Below are 18363 nucleotides of genomic sequence, written 5' to 3'. Positions count from 1 at the left end.
AAGAATTCTGTTCCACCCTATACTCCTACATTTACCAGGTGTTGGGCAAGTAAAAACACACTCAGATGCACAGAGTGCTTGCAGGAGTGGTCTGTGACACTAAACGTAAAGAAATATATTGTTTAAACACCCCCAAAGTAATAGAAAATAATTTACTAGACACAAAACAAAGGCAGAATCTAGCTGCATACAATTAAGGCATGTTTTCTTCAATTCAAACAAAATATACACAACAAAAACACAAAGTCTCTTCCCACAAGAAAATAAACATTGCTGTGAATTCCAAACTTATATTTGACACTCAACCCCTGCAAGTTAAGATATGTTAATTGCATAACATTAAAAACTGGTTTCTCAAGACAATAAAACAATTAAGTGACTCAAACTTAGAAAGTCGGCAAGTCATCTACACAAAATGAACTTTGGTCTAGGTATTAATTAGATTTATACCAATACTTCCTCTGAATAAACATGGTAAAATCAAATATTCAAACAACTGCTAAACTCTCCCGCTATCTTGCAATAACACATCCATTTATACACAAACCTACAATGTTCAAATGCTAACATTACATAATTTAGTAGCTAGCAACTTTAAATCAAATGTATTAAATTTAACTAGACTGGTTAAGCAATATCTTGACTTTAAAATTCTCACCTTCTCTCCAAAGCCTCGCCTCTCCCCATTCTGTAATTAGCTCCAACCCTAAAACTCTTGAGATATCTGCGCTTCTCCAATTTGGGCCTCCTGATCATCTCTGGCTTTAATAACTCTATCTTTGGCTGTCATACCTACAGACGTCAAGGCCCTCAGCTCTAGAATTCAATTTTAAAACCTCTCTGTCTACCTTCTTCCCTTTTGTCTTTCAAGGCACTTCTTAACACATCTTTGACAAGCTTTTGGTCATCTGCCCTAATATCTCTTATGGCTCAGTGTTAAACCTCGTTCAAGAAAGCTCCCTAGAAACACCTAGAGACATCTTGCTATATTAAAGGTGCAATATGAATACAGGTTATTATTGTTAGTTTCTGAAATCTATTTTTAGTCAACTTAAAGCATTCGATAACATGCACCAAAATTGGCTTAGCGATATGGGATATGGAGGTGGTAAAAGGCTGTCTGTGTAACCGGAGGCTGGTGTCCAGTGGCATACCACAGCGGTCAGTGCTGGGTCCATTATTGTTTGTGCAATATACATGTTTGAAGGTGACACGAAGATTGGCTGGGTGGATGACAATGAAGAAGGTGTTGGGTTACAGGAAGATATAGACAGATTGGTCTGGTGGACAGGTCAGTGGCAGGTGGAATTTAACCCTGAAAAGTGAGAGCTGATGCACTTTGGAAGGAGTAATATGACAAGGAAGTACTCAATGAAAGGCAGGACACTAGGAAGCTCAGAGAGACAGAGGGATCTTGAAGTGCTTGTCCACAGATCCCTGAATTCAGCAGGACAGATGAATAATGAAGTTAAGAAGGCATACGGAACACTTGTCTTTATCAGTTGTGGCATAGATTACAAGAGCAAGGGAGGTTATGTTGGAGCTGTACAAGATTTTCATTAGGCCATAGCTGGAGTGGTGTGCGCCAACCTAGTCACCACACTATAGGAAGGATGTGACTGCACTGGAGAGGGTTCAGAGGAGTTTCACCAGGATGTTACCTGAGGTGGAGCGTTTAGCTCTGAAGAGAGGCTGGATAAGCTCAGGCTGTTTTCGTTGGAGCAGAGACAGTTGAGAGGGGACCTGATGCAGGTGTTTAAGATGAGCCATTCCCCTTAGTTGAAGGGTCAATAACAAGGGGGCATAATTTTAAGGTGATAGGCAGGGAGTTCAGAAGGGATTTGAGGAAACATCTTTTCACCCAGAGGGTGTTGGGAATCTGGAGTGCAGTGACTGGGAGGGTAGTTTTTTTTTTCATAGAACAGTGCAGAAGGAGGCCATTCGGCCCATCGAGTCTGCACCGACTCCTGAAAAGAGCACCCTACTTAAACCCACACCTCCACCCTATCCCCGTAACCCCAGCTAACCCTTTTTGGACAATTTATCATGGGCAATCCAAGGCAAGTACTCAAAAAGTACTTAGAAGAGCACTTAATGCCATACCGTTCAAGGATATGGGCCACGTGCTGGGAAGTGGAATTAGTGTAGATTTAGAGTAGTTATTTGTCAGTGCAGGTTTGATGGGCCAAAGGGCTTCTTCTGTACAGTATGATGCTATGATTCTATAAGGAAAAGTGAAACAGAAGGTCATGTGACCAGAAGAAGAGCACCAATCCAAAAAAGCCATCCTCAGGAGAACAGGGTTGAGGTCCTACAGCAGGAATGGGGCAGAAAGAAGTCCAAGGGACAAGGGCAGAAATCTGAAACAGGTCCTGTAATGGTCAGTTAAAAGAAAGGAGCAGAGCAACTGGCTCTGAATTAAAGGGAGAAAGCTGTGAAGAGCAGACACAAAGCAAAGTGGGCTTAAGGGAAGCCAGACAACCTGAGGAGGCAGCCAAAAGTTGGTGACTCCTTACTGCAGGACTTTTGAAGCAGTGGTGTTCTGCTTGGCAAGGCGGAATATCTGGAAGCGCGCTTGGAAGGTGAAGCTTGAATGTACGTGGAAATCCAGGGGAAAGGTACATCGGAAGGAGATTGAAACATAGATGAATCCTAATTAATGCCACCCGAGCATAAGTGACGTGGGACAGAATTCCAAGACGTGTTCTTTGTGTAGAGATTGGAAGCCCTCAAATTTTAGTGAGACCAGTCGGCTCACAGTGTAACAAGCATTTTGGGGGGGGGGGGGGTCAGGGCTTGGCATTTGCTTTGGTGGCACTGATCACTCATTTTGGGGTGTGGTGTCCAACTACAGCACACATGTACTGCATACAGATGTTGAATATCAGCATAAGATAAAATTTCGTGAATTATGTTAACTTTACAAATGTATATGCATCTGTAAAGGTATAGTTGAGGTGAAAGAATAGTGTGATTTGACTCATTTACTGGTGTTCGGATTGAAATCTTTCCAACCTTTTCATCTTTTATACCTTTTATAGTTCATTTTCCTGGTTGAATAAAAGTTTTATTCTTTGTGTTAAAAGTACGCTGGCAAACTCTTGTGAATATGTTCAGCAATTGTCTGTGTGGAGTCTGCACATCCTCCCCGTGTGTGCGTGGGTTTCCTCTGGGTGCTCCAGTTTCCTCCCACAGTCCAAAGATGTGCAGGTTAGGAGGATTGGCCATTCTAAATTGCCCTTAGTGTCCAAAATTGCCCTTAGTGTTGGGTGGGGTTACTGGGTTATGGGGATAGGGTGGAGGTATGGATCTTGGGTAGGGTGCTCTTTCCAAGAGCCGGTGCAAACTCGATGGGCCGAATGGCCTCCTTCTGCACTGTAAATTCTATGAAATTCACCTCCGTGGTTTCTAAACAAAAAAAACAAAGTTAGGATCTGCCAAGCCAGGTCTCACTCTGGGATCCGACTTATCCAGTATCAGCTGGGATCATAACAGCTCTGCTCGCTGACCTACATGTGCTCCTGGTTAAGCATTGCCGTAATTTTAAAATGATCATCCTAGTTTTCAAATTCTGGCCTTTTGAGCATGCCAACTTCAATAGGTCCATAATTGGTGGCTGTTCCTTCAGCTGCTTTGGCTCTACACTTCTGAATTCCCCTGTAAACCTCTCCACTATGCTTTCTTTCTTTAAGACTCTCCTTAAAACTTCTGACCAAGATTTTGGTATCTGACCTAATATTTCCTTATGTGGATCGGTATGCAGCTTTGTTTTATAATATCACCGTGAAGTGTCTTGGGAGGTTTTATTTCGTTTAAGGGTCCTATATAAATAAGCTGAAACTGGATGACAAAAATCACTGCTGGAAACTATTTTAACATGAAACGATTCAAAATGATAGTTCCAATTTTGATATGGAAGCAAGAGGCAGCAGAAAACAACTTGCTCGCTACATAAAATCCAAATGCAGAATTTTTAAAAATTAAAATATATGGGAATACATTTATAAATGAAGACATATTAGGACAGTGGGAAAAAGATAAAATAAGTCAGTGGTTGGCTAATGATTCAGTTTTAACTGCAGTTTTTCCGAACAATATTAAAACAAATTCCCCAGTTCCTCGGTAACATGATCTGAGTGTTATGCTGGAGCACCAATGTAAGCTGAAGCTTAAAAATTGGGGCTCGTGGGTACAACATTGCCTAAACATTTCAAGTATTTTTATTCATATTGTATATTAGTTTTAAAAAATTAATTATTTCAAAAAAATACATTTCAATCAGAAAAGGAAGCAAAGCAAAAACGCAAGATCAATCTTTTGAGTCAGGAATGGCAATCTGACGGATCGGTGGTTATTTTCACAAATTAGGCATTGTCTGTAACATTAATGTTGCAATAAACAGTGCAATCAGATAAAATGGCTTTTATTCTGTTGGCAATAGCTACCATTCCAGTGATAAGTAGAAATACAAATTAGAATGCATAGTATTATCTCCAAAATATAAACTGAAACCAAGATTGACTGGCAGTGCTGTAATCTATGGATTTTGCTCATGAAGCAAATAATTCAAACGCTCCCAAGATGGGGTGGCAAATAGCCATGTTAGTTATTAGCTTGCTACTGCAAACATGGCAGTTTTATGCACTTCAGTGCTGCTAAAACCATTTTAAATTATCTAATTAAGTTATGGCTATATATTGTTTTAATCAATACAGCCATAACATAATAGTCATATTGATGAGCTGCTGGCACAAGAGGGGTCTAGCTCAAAGAAGGGATGGATTAGGAACTTAACATTGGTGCGCAAGAGTTGGGCGGGAGGTCTGGTTGATATCATTGATATGGAAAGGGATTATATAGCTGAGAGGTCAAAGGCAGAGTCTGGCAAGAAGTAAAAAAGACCAGACGGGATTTTAGACAACTGGGTAAACACAACTGGCCATCTAATTGCAGGAAGAAAATCAGAGGAGTAGATCTGCAGGCAAATTACAGAAAAATGGAAAACTATGACAGGGATAATGCACAATTTCAATCACCCTAACATAGACTGGGATAGTAACAACATGCAGGGCAAAGAGGGAATGGAATTTCTGAAATACGTACAAGAGAACTTTCTTGCAGCCCAATGAAGAGAGAAACAAAAAATCCTGCTTTCCTATTTATAGAAAAGCAACATAAAAATGGAACCTGAATAGAACAGTGCATATTCAGATGACTCCAGCTATAACACTTGCTTGGGCTGTGACGAGATGATGAGCACAAACTTGAGTTTTAGCGCCGGTTCTTGCGGCGCTAAAACTTTTAAGTATCCAGTCATCCTCTGGCCTCCGGATCACTAACCGGATGGCCTACCTCATTCACACTGGACATCTCCATTTTCTGTTAGGACTCTTCCTGTTGTAAATGTTGCCCAAGTTTTGCTACCAGGCATAGAATCATAGAATTTACAGTAGAGGAAGCCATTCGGTCCATCGAGTCTGCACCGGCCCTTGGAAAGAGCACCCCCACGCCTCCACTTTGTCCTCGTAACCCAGTAACCCCACCTAACCTTTTGGACACTAAGGGGCAATTTAGCATGGCCAATCCACCTAACCTGCACATCTTTGGACTGTGGGAGAAAACCGGAGTACCCGGAGGAAACCCACGCAGGTATGGGGATAAAGTGCAAACTCCAGACAGACAATCACCCTGATACTGGAATTGAACCCGGGACCCTGGAGCTGTGAGGCAGCAGTGCTAACCACTGTGTCACCATGCATAGCCACAACCCAAAAGATGTGCAGGGTAGGTGAATTGGCCACGCTAAATTGGAAAAAAATTGAATTGGGTAGTCTAAATTTAAAAATGCATATTTTTAAATTAACATTTTAAAAATTTCAACATCAATATCTGAAGGAATGAATCTATATTTTAAATAGTTAATTTTCAATGCCAGAGACCCTGATCAGCAGTAATTAACATTTAGCACATCATCAAAAGTCTATGTGTGCTTGAAATTATAACAATTAACATTTTGTGGCAAATTAAATGTGTATCTACAAGGCAAAGACAGCAACTATGTGCCACTCACTACATTTTAATGGTGAGGGGAGGCATCAAAATGCTGCTTTTCTAAAGCTAATGGTGAAGTGGTGCATCTCAGACAGAAATATTTGGACATTTGCATTGAGCCTCATATAGTTCCCTTACTGAAATTGCTATACTATTTACACAAACACCAGCAGCACCATTAGACTGGAGTTATTGTGACAGAAAATTCTGGTCCTTTGTTTGAGTGGCCTGGTTTGGTGCCTCCTGCAAACAGTCTGGATGAAGTTGGATAGCAATCAATGCAGTGTTGAATTAAGCCAGTATAATTTCTAAGAATTAAACCAGTCTTTAAACAACTTAAGTTTTGTGATTGAAATAAAAAGAGCCAATTGTGTCCATTCTCAGTTCAATGTTACACATTTTATCTGATAATTGAACATTTAGCTTGAATTTCTTAAGATTCTTTTGTTTACTTTGCCCAACTAATAGATAAAACCATTCTCTAACTGTAGGAAAAAAACTTGACTTATAAAGGGTAAGAACATACCAAATTACAACTAGAAACAAATGCTTCATTATGTCGGGTGTTCAGTATTAAGCCTATCGAGTCTGCTCCACCATTCGATAAGATCAAGGCTGATCTGATTGTAGCCTAACTCCACTTTCCTGTCTGAGCCCCCTAAACCTTGACTTCCCTGAAATTCTGTCTGACTGAGCCTTGAATATATTCAACAACCCAACCTCCACTTCTCTCTGTGAAAGAGAATTTTTAAAAACTAACAACCCTTAGAAGAAATTTCCCCTAGCCTCGGTCTTAAATTGGAGAACTCTTATTTTTAAAACTGTGTCTAGTTCTAGACTTCCCCACAAGAGCATTTAACCTGTCAAGTTTTCTCAGAATCATATCACAGAATCTTAAAATCCCTACAGTGCAGAAGGAGGCTATTCAGTTCCATCAAGTCTGCAACGACCCTTTGAAAGAACACCCTACCTCGGCCCAATCGCCCGGCCTATACCCGTAACCCCACCTAGGGGCAATGTAGCATAGCCTATCCACCCAACCTGCACATTTTTGGACTGTGGCACGAAATCGGAGCTCCTGGAGGAAACCCACGCAGACATGGGAAGAATGTACAAACTCCACGCAGTTACCCAAGGTCGGAATCGAACCCAGGTCCCTGGTGCTGTGAGGCAGCTGTGCTACCACTGTACCCTTGGGTATGTCATTGTTTCCCCCTGGAGGAAATTTTTGACTTGCATGTGTCGTAACTCGTTCCCCTTGGTCAGTTGTAGTCTCTCAATCAGTTCTTCTAGCGTGGTCAGTCTATTGTCCGTGTACAAGTCACCGTCAGTGTCGTCGTCGTCCCCCATCCTGTCTCCACTTTTTAAATGTGGTGTCCATTTTGGCTAGCACGAACCTGTGACTGTTGCAGAGCGAGGCCATAGTGGACATTTCGGTCATGTCTTAGTTGGTTCCATATCCGGAGTGTTTGTTGAGGATGGGAGTGCTGCTGTGGCCAGGGCCCAGAAGGATGGCCCTGTGCAGGAACTCTCCTACATTTTTACCCATTCCCTCACTCTTTCTGCTTTGGCTGCCCAGTGGTAGCATTGCAGATTTGGGAGGGCCAAGCCCCCCATGCTTCCCGTTCATTTTGGGCCCCCCCTCCCCCTCTCAAACACCATGATCATTTAGTCTATTGTGTTAAAGGCGGCCTTGGGGATGTAGATCCGTATGGACCTGAACAGGAAGAGGAACCTGGGCAGTACGTCCATCTTGATCGCCTGCGCCCTCTCCGCCAGGGAGAATGGAAGTGTCTCCCATCTCTGCAGATCATTTTTAACTTGCTCCGCCAGACTTGCCAGATTCCACTTGTGGATCCCTGCCCAGTCGTGGGCAATTTGGATCACGAGGTAGTGGAATTTGTTTTGGGCTTGTTTAAATGGCAGTCCCTCCAGCTCTGCCCCTTTCCCTTGTGGGTTCACCGAGAAAGATTTCACTTTAGCTCAGGTTGAGTTTGTAGCCCAAGAAAGCTCCAAAATCTTTCAGGAGGGCCGTAATCCTTCCATGCTGTTTTGGGGGTCTGCGACGCAGAGGAGCAGGTCATCCACATAGAGTGAGACTCTGTGCTCTATGTATCCCCTCCGGATTCCCTTCCAGTTTTTCACCATTCTGGGTGCGATCGCGAGTGGCTCGATTGTCAGGGTGAATAGCAGCGGGGGCAGCGGATATCCCTGCCTTGTGTCTCTGTGCAGTGTCACTGTGCACCTGAAAGTAATTAGAGCTGGTGGTGTTTCTCCCATGCGGTGAACATCAAAGCTTCAAATCCTAGGACGTGGCTCCTCCCTCTGTAACTGAATCCTCAACTTCCTGACCCATTGACCACAATCAGCAAGGATAAACAACACCTCCTCCACAATTGTCAATACCGGGGCATCGCAAGGCTGCGTACTGAGCCCCCTACTATACTCCCTATACACACACACGACTGCTGGCAAAATTTGGCTCCAACTCCATCAAAAGTTTGCTGATGACACAACCGTAGTGGGTCGGATCTCGAATAACGATGAGTCGGAGTACAGAAGGGAGACAGAGAACCCAGTGACATGGACAACGATCTCTCCCTCAACGTTAGCAAAACTAAAAAGCTGGTGATTGACTTCAGGATGCAAAGTATCGTACACACCCCTGTCTGCATCAATGGTGCAGAGATGGAGGTAGTTGACAGCTTCAAATTCCCAGGTGTGCACATCACCAACAATCTGTCCTGGTCCACCCATGTCGACGCTACAACCAAGAAAGCACAACAGCGCCTATACTGCCTCAGGAAACTAAGGAAATTCGGCATGTCAGCATTGGCTCTCACCAACCTTTACAGATGCACCATGGAATACATCCTATCTGGCTGCATCACAGCTTGGTATGGCAACTGCTCAGCCCAAGACCGCAAGAAAATACAGGGAGTCGTGAACACATCCCAGTCCATCACGCAAACCCGCCTCCCATCCATTGACTCTGTCTGCACCAACGCTGCCTTGGGAAAGCGGGCAGCATAATCAAAGACCCCTCCCACAAGGTTACCCGCTCTTTCAACTTCTTCCATCAGGCAGGAGATACAAAAGTTACCAGACTCCTGTATGACCCTCTTATCAACTAAACTGATCTCTTTGCACATCTTCTCTACTGAGTAGTACTGCACTCCGTATGCTCACCCGTTGCCTGTGCTTATGTATTTACATTGTGCATTTATGTATGTCCTATGTTTTTTTTCACGTATGGAGTGATCTGTCAGGACTGTATACAGAACAATACTTTTCACTATACCTCAATACACGTGACAATAAAACAAATCCAAATCCAAACCCTGCTCAAGCCCAAACTGCTCCAGTACCTCTATAAGGTACTTCCACTCGACTCTTTCGAAGGCTACTTCTACATCCAGGGAGATGATCACCTCTGGTTCTCTCCCTGGATGGGGTCATTGTCACATTTAGCAGACGTCTGATGTTCGACATTAGCTGCCTACACTTAACAAAGTGTGTCTGGTCCTCTGCAACTTCCTTTGAAACGCAGTTCTCCAGTTGCCTGGCTAGGATTTTGGCCAGTATTTTTCACGTCTACATTGAGGAGTGCGATGGGTCTGTATGACCCGCATAATGCCGGATCATTGTCTTGGGTATCATCGAGATCGAGGCTTGTGCTAGCGTCGGAGGCAGGGTATTCCTTGCCAGCGAGTCTCTGAACATCTCCCGCAGGGTGCCCTTTGCAGGTGTGGGGCCAGTGCTATTGTGAATCCGCCAGGAATCCATCTGGTCTCGGCGCCGATCCCGTCTGCATAGAGTCAATGTTCTCCATAATTTCTCCCAGTTCTAATGGTGCTTCCAGCCCCCATTTCCTCTCCTCCCCCACTGCTGGCATGTCCAGTCAATCGAGGAACTGCCTCATCCTCAAGTCACCCTCTGTATACAGCCCCCAGTAAAAGGCCTCGACTGTATCGTTGACCTTTTCCTGCTCTGCTACCAGTTTGCCTTTCTTGTCCCTAATCTGTGCTACTTCCCTCATGTCTGCCTGCTTTCTCAGGTGGCGAGACAGCAGAAGGCTGGCTTTGCCTCAGTGTTCGTAGAAGGTCCCCAGTGTCTGGCAGAGTTGGTGCACTGCTTTCCTCGTGGAGAGCAGGCCAAAGTCCATTTGTAGCTTTTTCTTCTCCGCCAGAAGCTCTAAGGTCAGGGCCGCAGAGTGTCGTCAGTCTATCTCCAGTATGGAGTCGACTAGCTGTTGCCTAGCCACCCTCTCTTCCCTGTCTCTACTTGCTTTATAGGCAATAATCTTGCCCCTGATCACAGCATTCAGCGCCTCCCTGAATGTGGAGGGTGAGACCACACCATTCTGGTTATTAGTAATATACTGACTATGGCTTGTGATAATTTCTCGCAGAAAACCTGGTCCGGAAGGAAGGCCGTATCCAACCTCCATGGGGGCGCTGGGCACGTCCCGTCTCCAACCTCCCATCCATGTAGTTTGTGTGTGGTCGGAGATCATGATTGCGGAGTATTCCGCTCCTACTATCCCTGGAACAAAAAAGTGTATGCGTGTATATACCTATGTACTTGGGAGAAGAAGGAGAACTCCTTCTCCCCTGGGTGAGTGAACCTCCATAGGTCCATTGCCCCCATCTGCTCCATAAATGTGGTGAGTTCTTTCGCCATGTTAGAGCTGTTCCCTGTTTGGGGTTCGACTTGTATGTCCGTAGGTCCTGTACACAGTTAAAGACTCCTCCCACGATGAGTCAGTGTGTGTCTATGTCAGGGATTTCCGTCATGGTCTTCTTTATAATCTCCGTGTCCTCCCAGTTGGGAGCATACACGTTAACAAGGACCACTGGTGTCCCTTCCAGGACCCAGCTGAACACGACATACCATCCCCCTGGGTTTGTAACAGTCTTCGTTGCCATAAGCACCGTCCTTTTATTAAGTAGTTTGTGCCCCCCCCCCTCATCATCATCATCAGCTCTCATCTTGTGCCATAACCTTTTATGTGGCCCCTTGTGGTGTACTTACATTTGCAAAAGGCATTCAACATCTACTGGTTCCCCTTTATCTACTCTGCTTGTTACATCTTGAAAGAACTCTAATAAATTTGTCAAACACTATTTACCTTGGTTCTCCCCATTCTCGTTCTCCCAGTGTCTGCGTGCGTTTCCCTCTGGGTACTCCGGTTCCCTCCCACTGTCCAAAGATGTGCAGGTTAGGTGGATTGGCCATGCTAAATTGCCCCTTAGTGATCAATGCGTGGGGTTATGGGGATAGGGCGGGGAAGTGGGCCTAGGTAGGGTGCTCTCTCGGAGGGCCAATACGAACCCAATGGGCTGAATGGCCTCCTTCTGCACTGTAGGGATTCTTTTGCATTGTAGGGATTCTATGATTCTTTCACAAAACCATGTTCACTCTGCCGGATTGTATCATGATTGCTATTTTTCCACTACCGATGAAGATTGGCAGTTGTGTGTGCCATCTACAAGATGCACTGCAGGAACTCACCAAAGCTCCTTAGGCAGCACCTTCCAAACCCATGTTTAGAAACTACTGTCTGGAACACCACCATCTGAAGGTTCCCCTCCAAGCCACTCACCATCCTGACGTGGAAATACATCACCATTCATTCACTGTTGCTGGATCAAAATTCTGTAACTCTCTCCCTAACACCACTATGGATATACCTACATCTCATGGACTGCAGCAATTAAAGAAGGCAGTTTACCACCACCTTCTCAAGGGTAACTAGGGATGGGAAATAAATGCTGGTCTAGCCAGAGACGCCCACATTCCGTAATATTTTTAAATGTCGTGCTGGTACCTCCTTAAAAATGGATTTGAGCATTTTCACAATGACATATGTTAAATTAACTGGCCTGGTTTCCTTCTTTGTCTCCATCCTTCATTCAATAGTGGTGTTACATTTTCAGTTTTCCACCGGAGCCTTTCCAGAATCCAGAGAATTTGTAAGATTAAAAGCAATGCATCCACAATTCTGCAGCCACTTCCTTTAAGATCCGAGGATGCAAGCTATCGGATACAGGGGTCCTACAAGTTTTCCTTAAGAGTGCTTTTTCTCTTGTGAGCATGATTTTCTCTTAATTCTTAGAGCATTTGTTTTATCTTCTGCTGTGTGGACACATACATAACACTTGTTCAAAGTCTGCCATTTCTTTGTTTCCCATTATTATTTCCCCAATCTCATCCTCCAAGGACCAATGCATACTTTAGATGTTCTCCTCCTTTATATAGACTTGAAGCTTTTACTGTCTGCTTTTATATGTCTTGCTAGTTTTCTCTCATCCTCCAATTTCTCCCTCTTTATTTTTCTTTTAGTCATCCTTTGCTGGTTTCTAAAATCTTTCCAATTTTATGCGCTACCTCTCATCTTTGCAGCAATGTAGATTTTTCTTTCAATCTGAAACCATTGACAAAAATGACAGTAAAATGCCTTTTTTAAGTTGGTTTTCTCAGATAAGTTATTTTTTTTATTGCATTAACTCAGTAAAAACTATGCAAAAATGTATGAAGAAACAGCAGGGTTCACCGGACAGCCCATTTGTATTTTTTGGCAACTTGTTTAGAAACAAGTCAATTTCGACCTGACAAGACAGGAGAACTACAAGATGCATTTAACAGAAAGCAAATGTTTTCTGTAAGATTCAGGGGCGAAATTCTCCGGTATCGGCGCGATGTCCGCCGACTGGCGCCCAAAATGGCGCAAATCAGTTGGGCATCGCGCCGCCCCAAAGGTGAGGAATGCTCCGCATCTTTGGGGGCCGAGCCCCAACCTTGAAGGGCTAGGCCGGCGGCGGACGAATTTCCGCCCCGCCAGCTGGCGGAAAAGGCCTTTGGTGCCCCGCCAGCTGGCGCGGAAATGACATCTCAGGGCGGTGCATGCGCGGGAGCATCAGCGGCCGCTCACGGCATTCCCGCGCATGCGCAGTGGAGGGATTCTCTTCCCTCCGCCATGGTAGAGACCGTGGCAAAGGCGGAAGGGAAAGAGTTCCCCCACGGCACAGGCCCTCCCGCGGATCGGTGGGCCCTGATCGCGGGCCAGGCCACCGTGGGGGCACCCCCCGGGGCAAGATCGCCCCGCACCCCGGTGCCCGCCCGCGCTGCCTTGTCCCGCCAGTAAGGTAGGTGGTTTAATTTACGCCGGCGGGACAGGCATTTTAGCAGCGGGACTTCGGCCCATCCGGGCCGGAGAATCGCGCGGGGGGGGGGGGGGGGGGGGGGGCGCCAACCGGCGCGGCGCGATTCCCGCCCCCGCCGAATATCCGGTGGTGGAGAATTCGGCAACCGGCGGTGGCGGGATTCACGCCAGCCCCCGGCGATTCTCCGACCCAGCGGGGGGTCGGAGAATCTCGCCCCAGATCTTTAACATCGAGACTCTGTTCAGGGTGCCGACTAATGAGCCTTAAAATATTTGCAGTTCTAAATGTAAATAGACATACATTTTACTTCAGTTTATTTTCTCACTTTCACATTTTCGTAACCGACTGAATTTGTGTCCAACATGTAAGGTTCAAGATCAAGAAGCATTCCTACTCCTTTCCAAAAGCATCATGACTACCTATAATACTTGCAACAACTGAAGGTATGGTGAAAAGAACATAACAGAAACCAATATTAAAAATGCAAATGTGTATTCAAGCTAGCATTGTCCATTTTCAATGTGTGAAAAACATTTGATGAAAATTATTTCTACATGTAGCAAGATTGTCATTACAAAACAATTAAAGCAAACATTTTCAATTTGTCATTTTTCTCCTTAAATGCTTCCATGGTATATTGGTGGAACAAAATGTTCATATTTAATTTATTAAAGAAAATCTGTTTTGGTCTTACCTATGAAAGGGATAGATGCTAATGAGTCATCCTGTGGGCTTGAACTTGATGTCTTCCTGTGGTCACCCATTCGTTTAATATTTACCTCACGACGTGCATCATTAGGTAACCAGCAGGTAGGATCCGTTACTGTGTCTGGTGAATTTACAGCCATAATGTATGACTGATGCCTTAGCGGTTGTGGTGTTAATCTACTTGCAGCAAGATTTCCCCTCAAAACCACAGTCTCTTTTAGGTCTGAAGGATCCTGCTCTTTACACCCAGAGTTGAGCTCATTTTGTTCTAGACAATACTCTTCGCCTAATTTAACTTTCTCTTGTTCTGGTTTACTTGCAGGTTTCAATTTTTCCAATTCCTTACTCTTTTGTCTAACTGATGCATTAGTAACACTAGAGGTAGCAGGGGTCTTTATTTTCCTACTTGTCTTCATGAAAGGCTGTACAGATGTTGGTGCAGAACATGAAGCCGATCTTACACCAATGACTACTTCTGCTGGATGTTCAGGCACACTTTCAGTTCTTGTCCTTGGCTCAAAGTGCTGGCCACATAGATTGCGATGATTTGCCATTCTTTGGTCTTTTAATTCATCAATACCAATACTTTGTGTAGGAGAAAGAACTGGTGGTGCTGCATAGGAAACAGAGGTGGTTAACAAAGAACTTGGCAAGGTATTTTGAAATGACATTGGTAAATATGACTTTTCTTGAGAAGCAGCTAGAGGTTGCTGCCCTGTGTAAATAGACTGGTGTTCCCTTGAATGCTGAACTGACTTTGTATCAGTGGCGACCTTCCAAATAGGCACGGCAGGGCTAGGACGTGCACCATTTCGAACGTTGGATTGTATTTTTATACTGTCAGCGCTCGGAACACTTGGTGAAAGACTACTTTTCTGAGATTGTGTTGTACCAGTGGTAGATAAGCGAGTTCCTGGCTGCCCAACTTGCCGGAATCCTTCATGAAAACAAAGCCTATTATCCAGATCATTAATTCCAGTTGTTTGGTTAAACATTCGATGCACCCCATTACCAGCTGGATCATCTGAGTTGAACATTTCAATGTCCGCAGAGAGACTGCCCAATGTTTCTGCTTGCTTTCCGAGATAATCACATGATCGTGTCCTATGGTTCTGTGGTCCAATTACTGGTGATGTTAATGCATCCTGTGAAGCGCTCCGTGGCCAATTTTGCATTAAAACAGATTCTCCTAATCTTTCCTGAGACGCACTACGGTATCTCATTGGTGTAGCTTGGCAAGATCGATCATGTGAAGTGCTCCGACGTCGTGCGGGAGTTGTAATTCGGTTTAGGGCAGCTTGTTGATAATCTGCTGAGTTTTGAACTGCTGCTCTTAAACAGTCTAATCTTTCCTGTATTGTTCTGCTACCATACATGTGCAAACGTCTATTTTCAGTATACTCTTTGTAAGTTTTATAATTGCGCCAGTCTATATTCTGGTGCGAAGTAACAGTTGTTGAAGATGCATGATGATTTGTTATTACTGAAGAGTCTGTGGTTCGAGGTGTAGATTTGCTGGAAGTAGCTTCTAAATATGATCCATAGATTGTCTGTTTACCAGCATTCGCGGTAGAGGTAGTTGCTGTAGCATCTTTTACCCTACCACTTGTGACTTGTTGAACCACATTACTGCTTAAAATAGTTGAAGAAGTGGTCCTCGATTTTGGTTTCCCAATTGTGTGGTCCGTCAAGCTGTGCTGTATTTCTTCTGTTCTGTGATTTGGGCTGGAATGGTTAACTTTACCAGGTGCAAAATCAGCAACCCTCTCTGAAGGCACAACAACAGTCCTTACTGTTTCATTGCAAACACACACAGCAGTATTAGTTTTTGAAATATCTTTTGACGAAGGTGGAACTTGCACTTCAGCTCGACTTCCTCTATCAGATGCGGCAACTGTCCGTACTGGCCTACTAATTTGTTGCCTCCCGCGAGAAGATTCTGGTGGTGAAACCTCCATGGGCTGAGCCACAGTTGAAGAAGTGTTAGTCAATCGAGGGTAACAAACAGGTGGTGGCTGAGGGATATTGTAGGCATTGCCAGTGTATGGATCATTGCCTTTTAAGTAGGCATCTTGGGAATATGCCTTAAAAAGACAAAATATATACTTAATTATGAAAAAGGACACATGTGCACCATTTTATTTTAGAGTTGAAAAACATTATACAGTGAAAACCACAAATTTTAATGGAAATAACTATCAAACCGTCTTGCTTTTCTGCCCATAAATTAAAAAATACAAAACCATTAGAAAATGCTAAGCCATTAAAAAATGCTATTCATCAGAGTTCCTTCATCATGGACTCGTCCAGATATACTCTCTTTCCTTAAATGTTAAGGCCGTGATATTGACCCTTCCTTCACCCATGACAGGCAGAAAGGGTTTTTAAAAAGAAATATGGCAATCCAAAACGGCTAGCTATTCCATGACACTAAACATCAAAACCCAATTAAAATTTACTATGGCTGCACAGCTTTCTCAGGGGCTGGGAAACTTGGCAGTGAGAAAGGGCTGGGGGTTGTTTGCTCCAAAGGTAAGCACCTTTTTCATCATTATAATAAAACATAAAATGTGGGATAAACTCTGCAGGTCTGGCAGCATCTGTGGAGAAAGAAATAGTTAACCGTTTAGAGTCTCTACAACCTTTCCATAGAACTGTGAGCCACTTCTATTCACCAGCAGTGTGCCATTTTGTCCAGCTGCTGGGCAGTCACAGATTGTTCCAGAATTATAGTCTCTGCAAGTGATTAACTGGTGGTGTGGTTGCGAAGGGCCAATCAAGTTATATTTCTGTTCCCCCCTCCCTGCCAACCGCACCCCCCGCCCCCGGGAAAAGCATTGAGCTATTAGAGAGCATTTAATTCAGCAGCCTGGCAGGAGCTTAGAGAATGTTAAAAGGTCTTTGCATCCCTAGGTTCTTCAGCCGCTTTCTGCCTCATGATCTTTGCTGTAAATATCAGAGAAAAATTTCTACCTGACCCCTAAAGCTAATTAAACAAAACTCCATGATATCCATCTATACAATTTACGAAGAATACTAACCCCATAGATGATATGTCCATTGTTCCACCATCACAGGAATCATCAGATTCATTGTGGAAAAAACACACCACTATTCTTCCCATATTAACTTTAAACCTGATTCTTGAAGATTTATTTTAATAGAAGGAATTAAAATACCCAGCATTAGTTTTATTAGGAGCCAATCTCAATATATATTGGATAAAAGCAAATTACTGTGGATGCTGGAATCTGAAACGAAAGAGAAAATGCTGGAAAATCTCAGCAGGTCTGGCAGCATCTGTAGGGAGAGAAAAGAGCTAACGTTTCGAGTCCGATGACTCTTTGTCAAAGTCATTGGACTCGAAACGTTAGCTCTTTTCTCTCCCTACAACGTTAGCTCTTTTCTCTCCCTACAGATGCTGCCAGACCTGCTGAGATTTTCCAGCATTTTCTCTTTCTCTTGTCTCTCAATATATATTCTTCAGCTAGAAATTAGAAGGCATTTTTCAAATTTCATTTATCTGGAGGCTTGAGGTTTATACAAATGAGCTAACTTGTACATTAATGGTCCTTCATTTTCTATTAAGTCTCTTCCAATTCCCATTACCGTGCTTTCTTTTACAATCAGGAAAATGGGTCAGTCACAGATTTTTCCAGAATTACAGTTTCTGCAATTGATTAACTGGTGGTGTGCTTGTGGACGGGAAATCAAGTTCTATCTCCGACCCCTCTCCCCCCACCCCCTCCCCCCGGTAAAATATTGAGCTATTATAGAGCATTTAATTTAATTCAGCAGCCTAAATTACAAAACACACTCCAGCGAAAGTTAAGTTTAAAACCTGGAACTTGAGTAAAAGTCAAACGACAAACTGGCCTGCCAAATTTAGTTAAAATTCTCTTATCCAAGTCAAAAAGTGATTACTAAAGGCTGGAAAATAAACTATTTTGCTCAAATCTGATTTTCTGCTTGCAGGATAACTTACAAAAATACTTACCAGAGATTAGAGACATTTACAAAAGCTTATTCAATCCAGGATTACAGTAAGAAAATAAACCAAAGCCTATGTAACCATTGGTGTTAATCAGGAATTCTACAAAACTTTCCAATTTATCCTTTTCATTTCAAAACTAAACAAAACCTGCCTGATTATTACTGCAAGTAAACACTCACTCTCAAGTAGAGAAAAATAGGAACATAAAAACTATTGCTTTAGTGAAAGGTCTCTAAATAATACTGTCAGTTCACCTACCTTATATTTCAAAGTTTGGCTCCTCTGCAAGACTATTAAACTTAGTTTGGAACATTTGCCCAATCTGCTTTTTGTTGTACAGGAAAGTTCAATCATTTTTAAAAATCAAATACTAAATTTACAGAAATTAGTTGACAAATTATTTGTTTGTTAGTTCAAATGAATGTACTTCAGTGCTCCCACTTT

The 18363-nt window shown here is 43.4% G+C and overlaps 1 protein-coding gene across 10 annotated transcripts in view; it reads right to left on the bottom strand.

The window, feature by feature from the left end:
* The window catches only part of arhgap21a (Rho GTPase activating protein 21a), a 312775-nt gene that overhangs the window by 90411 nt on the left and 204001 nt on the right, over nt 1-18363 (bottom strand). For all 10 annotated transcript variants that reach the window (XR_011947721.1, XM_072508463.1, XM_072508459.1 and 7 more), the window contains one exon: nt 13912-16009. Coding sequence is in view for 9 of the 10 variants with exons in the window: in XM_072508463.1 (XP_072364564.1) it covers nt 13912-16009 (2098 nt within the window). In the remaining variant the exon portion in view is untranslated. The remainder of the gene's footprint in view (nt 1-13911; nt 16010-18363) is intronic.

This window comes from Scyliorhinus torazame, chromosome 6, assembly GCF_047496885.1.
Source record: "Scyliorhinus torazame isolate Kashiwa2021f chromosome 6, sScyTor2.1, whole genome shotgun sequence".
NCBI lineage: Eukaryota > Metazoa > Chordata > Chondrichthyes > Carcharhiniformes > Scyliorhinidae > Scyliorhinus > Scyliorhinus torazame.
This window is presented reverse-complemented; position numbering and strand designations above follow the sequence as displayed.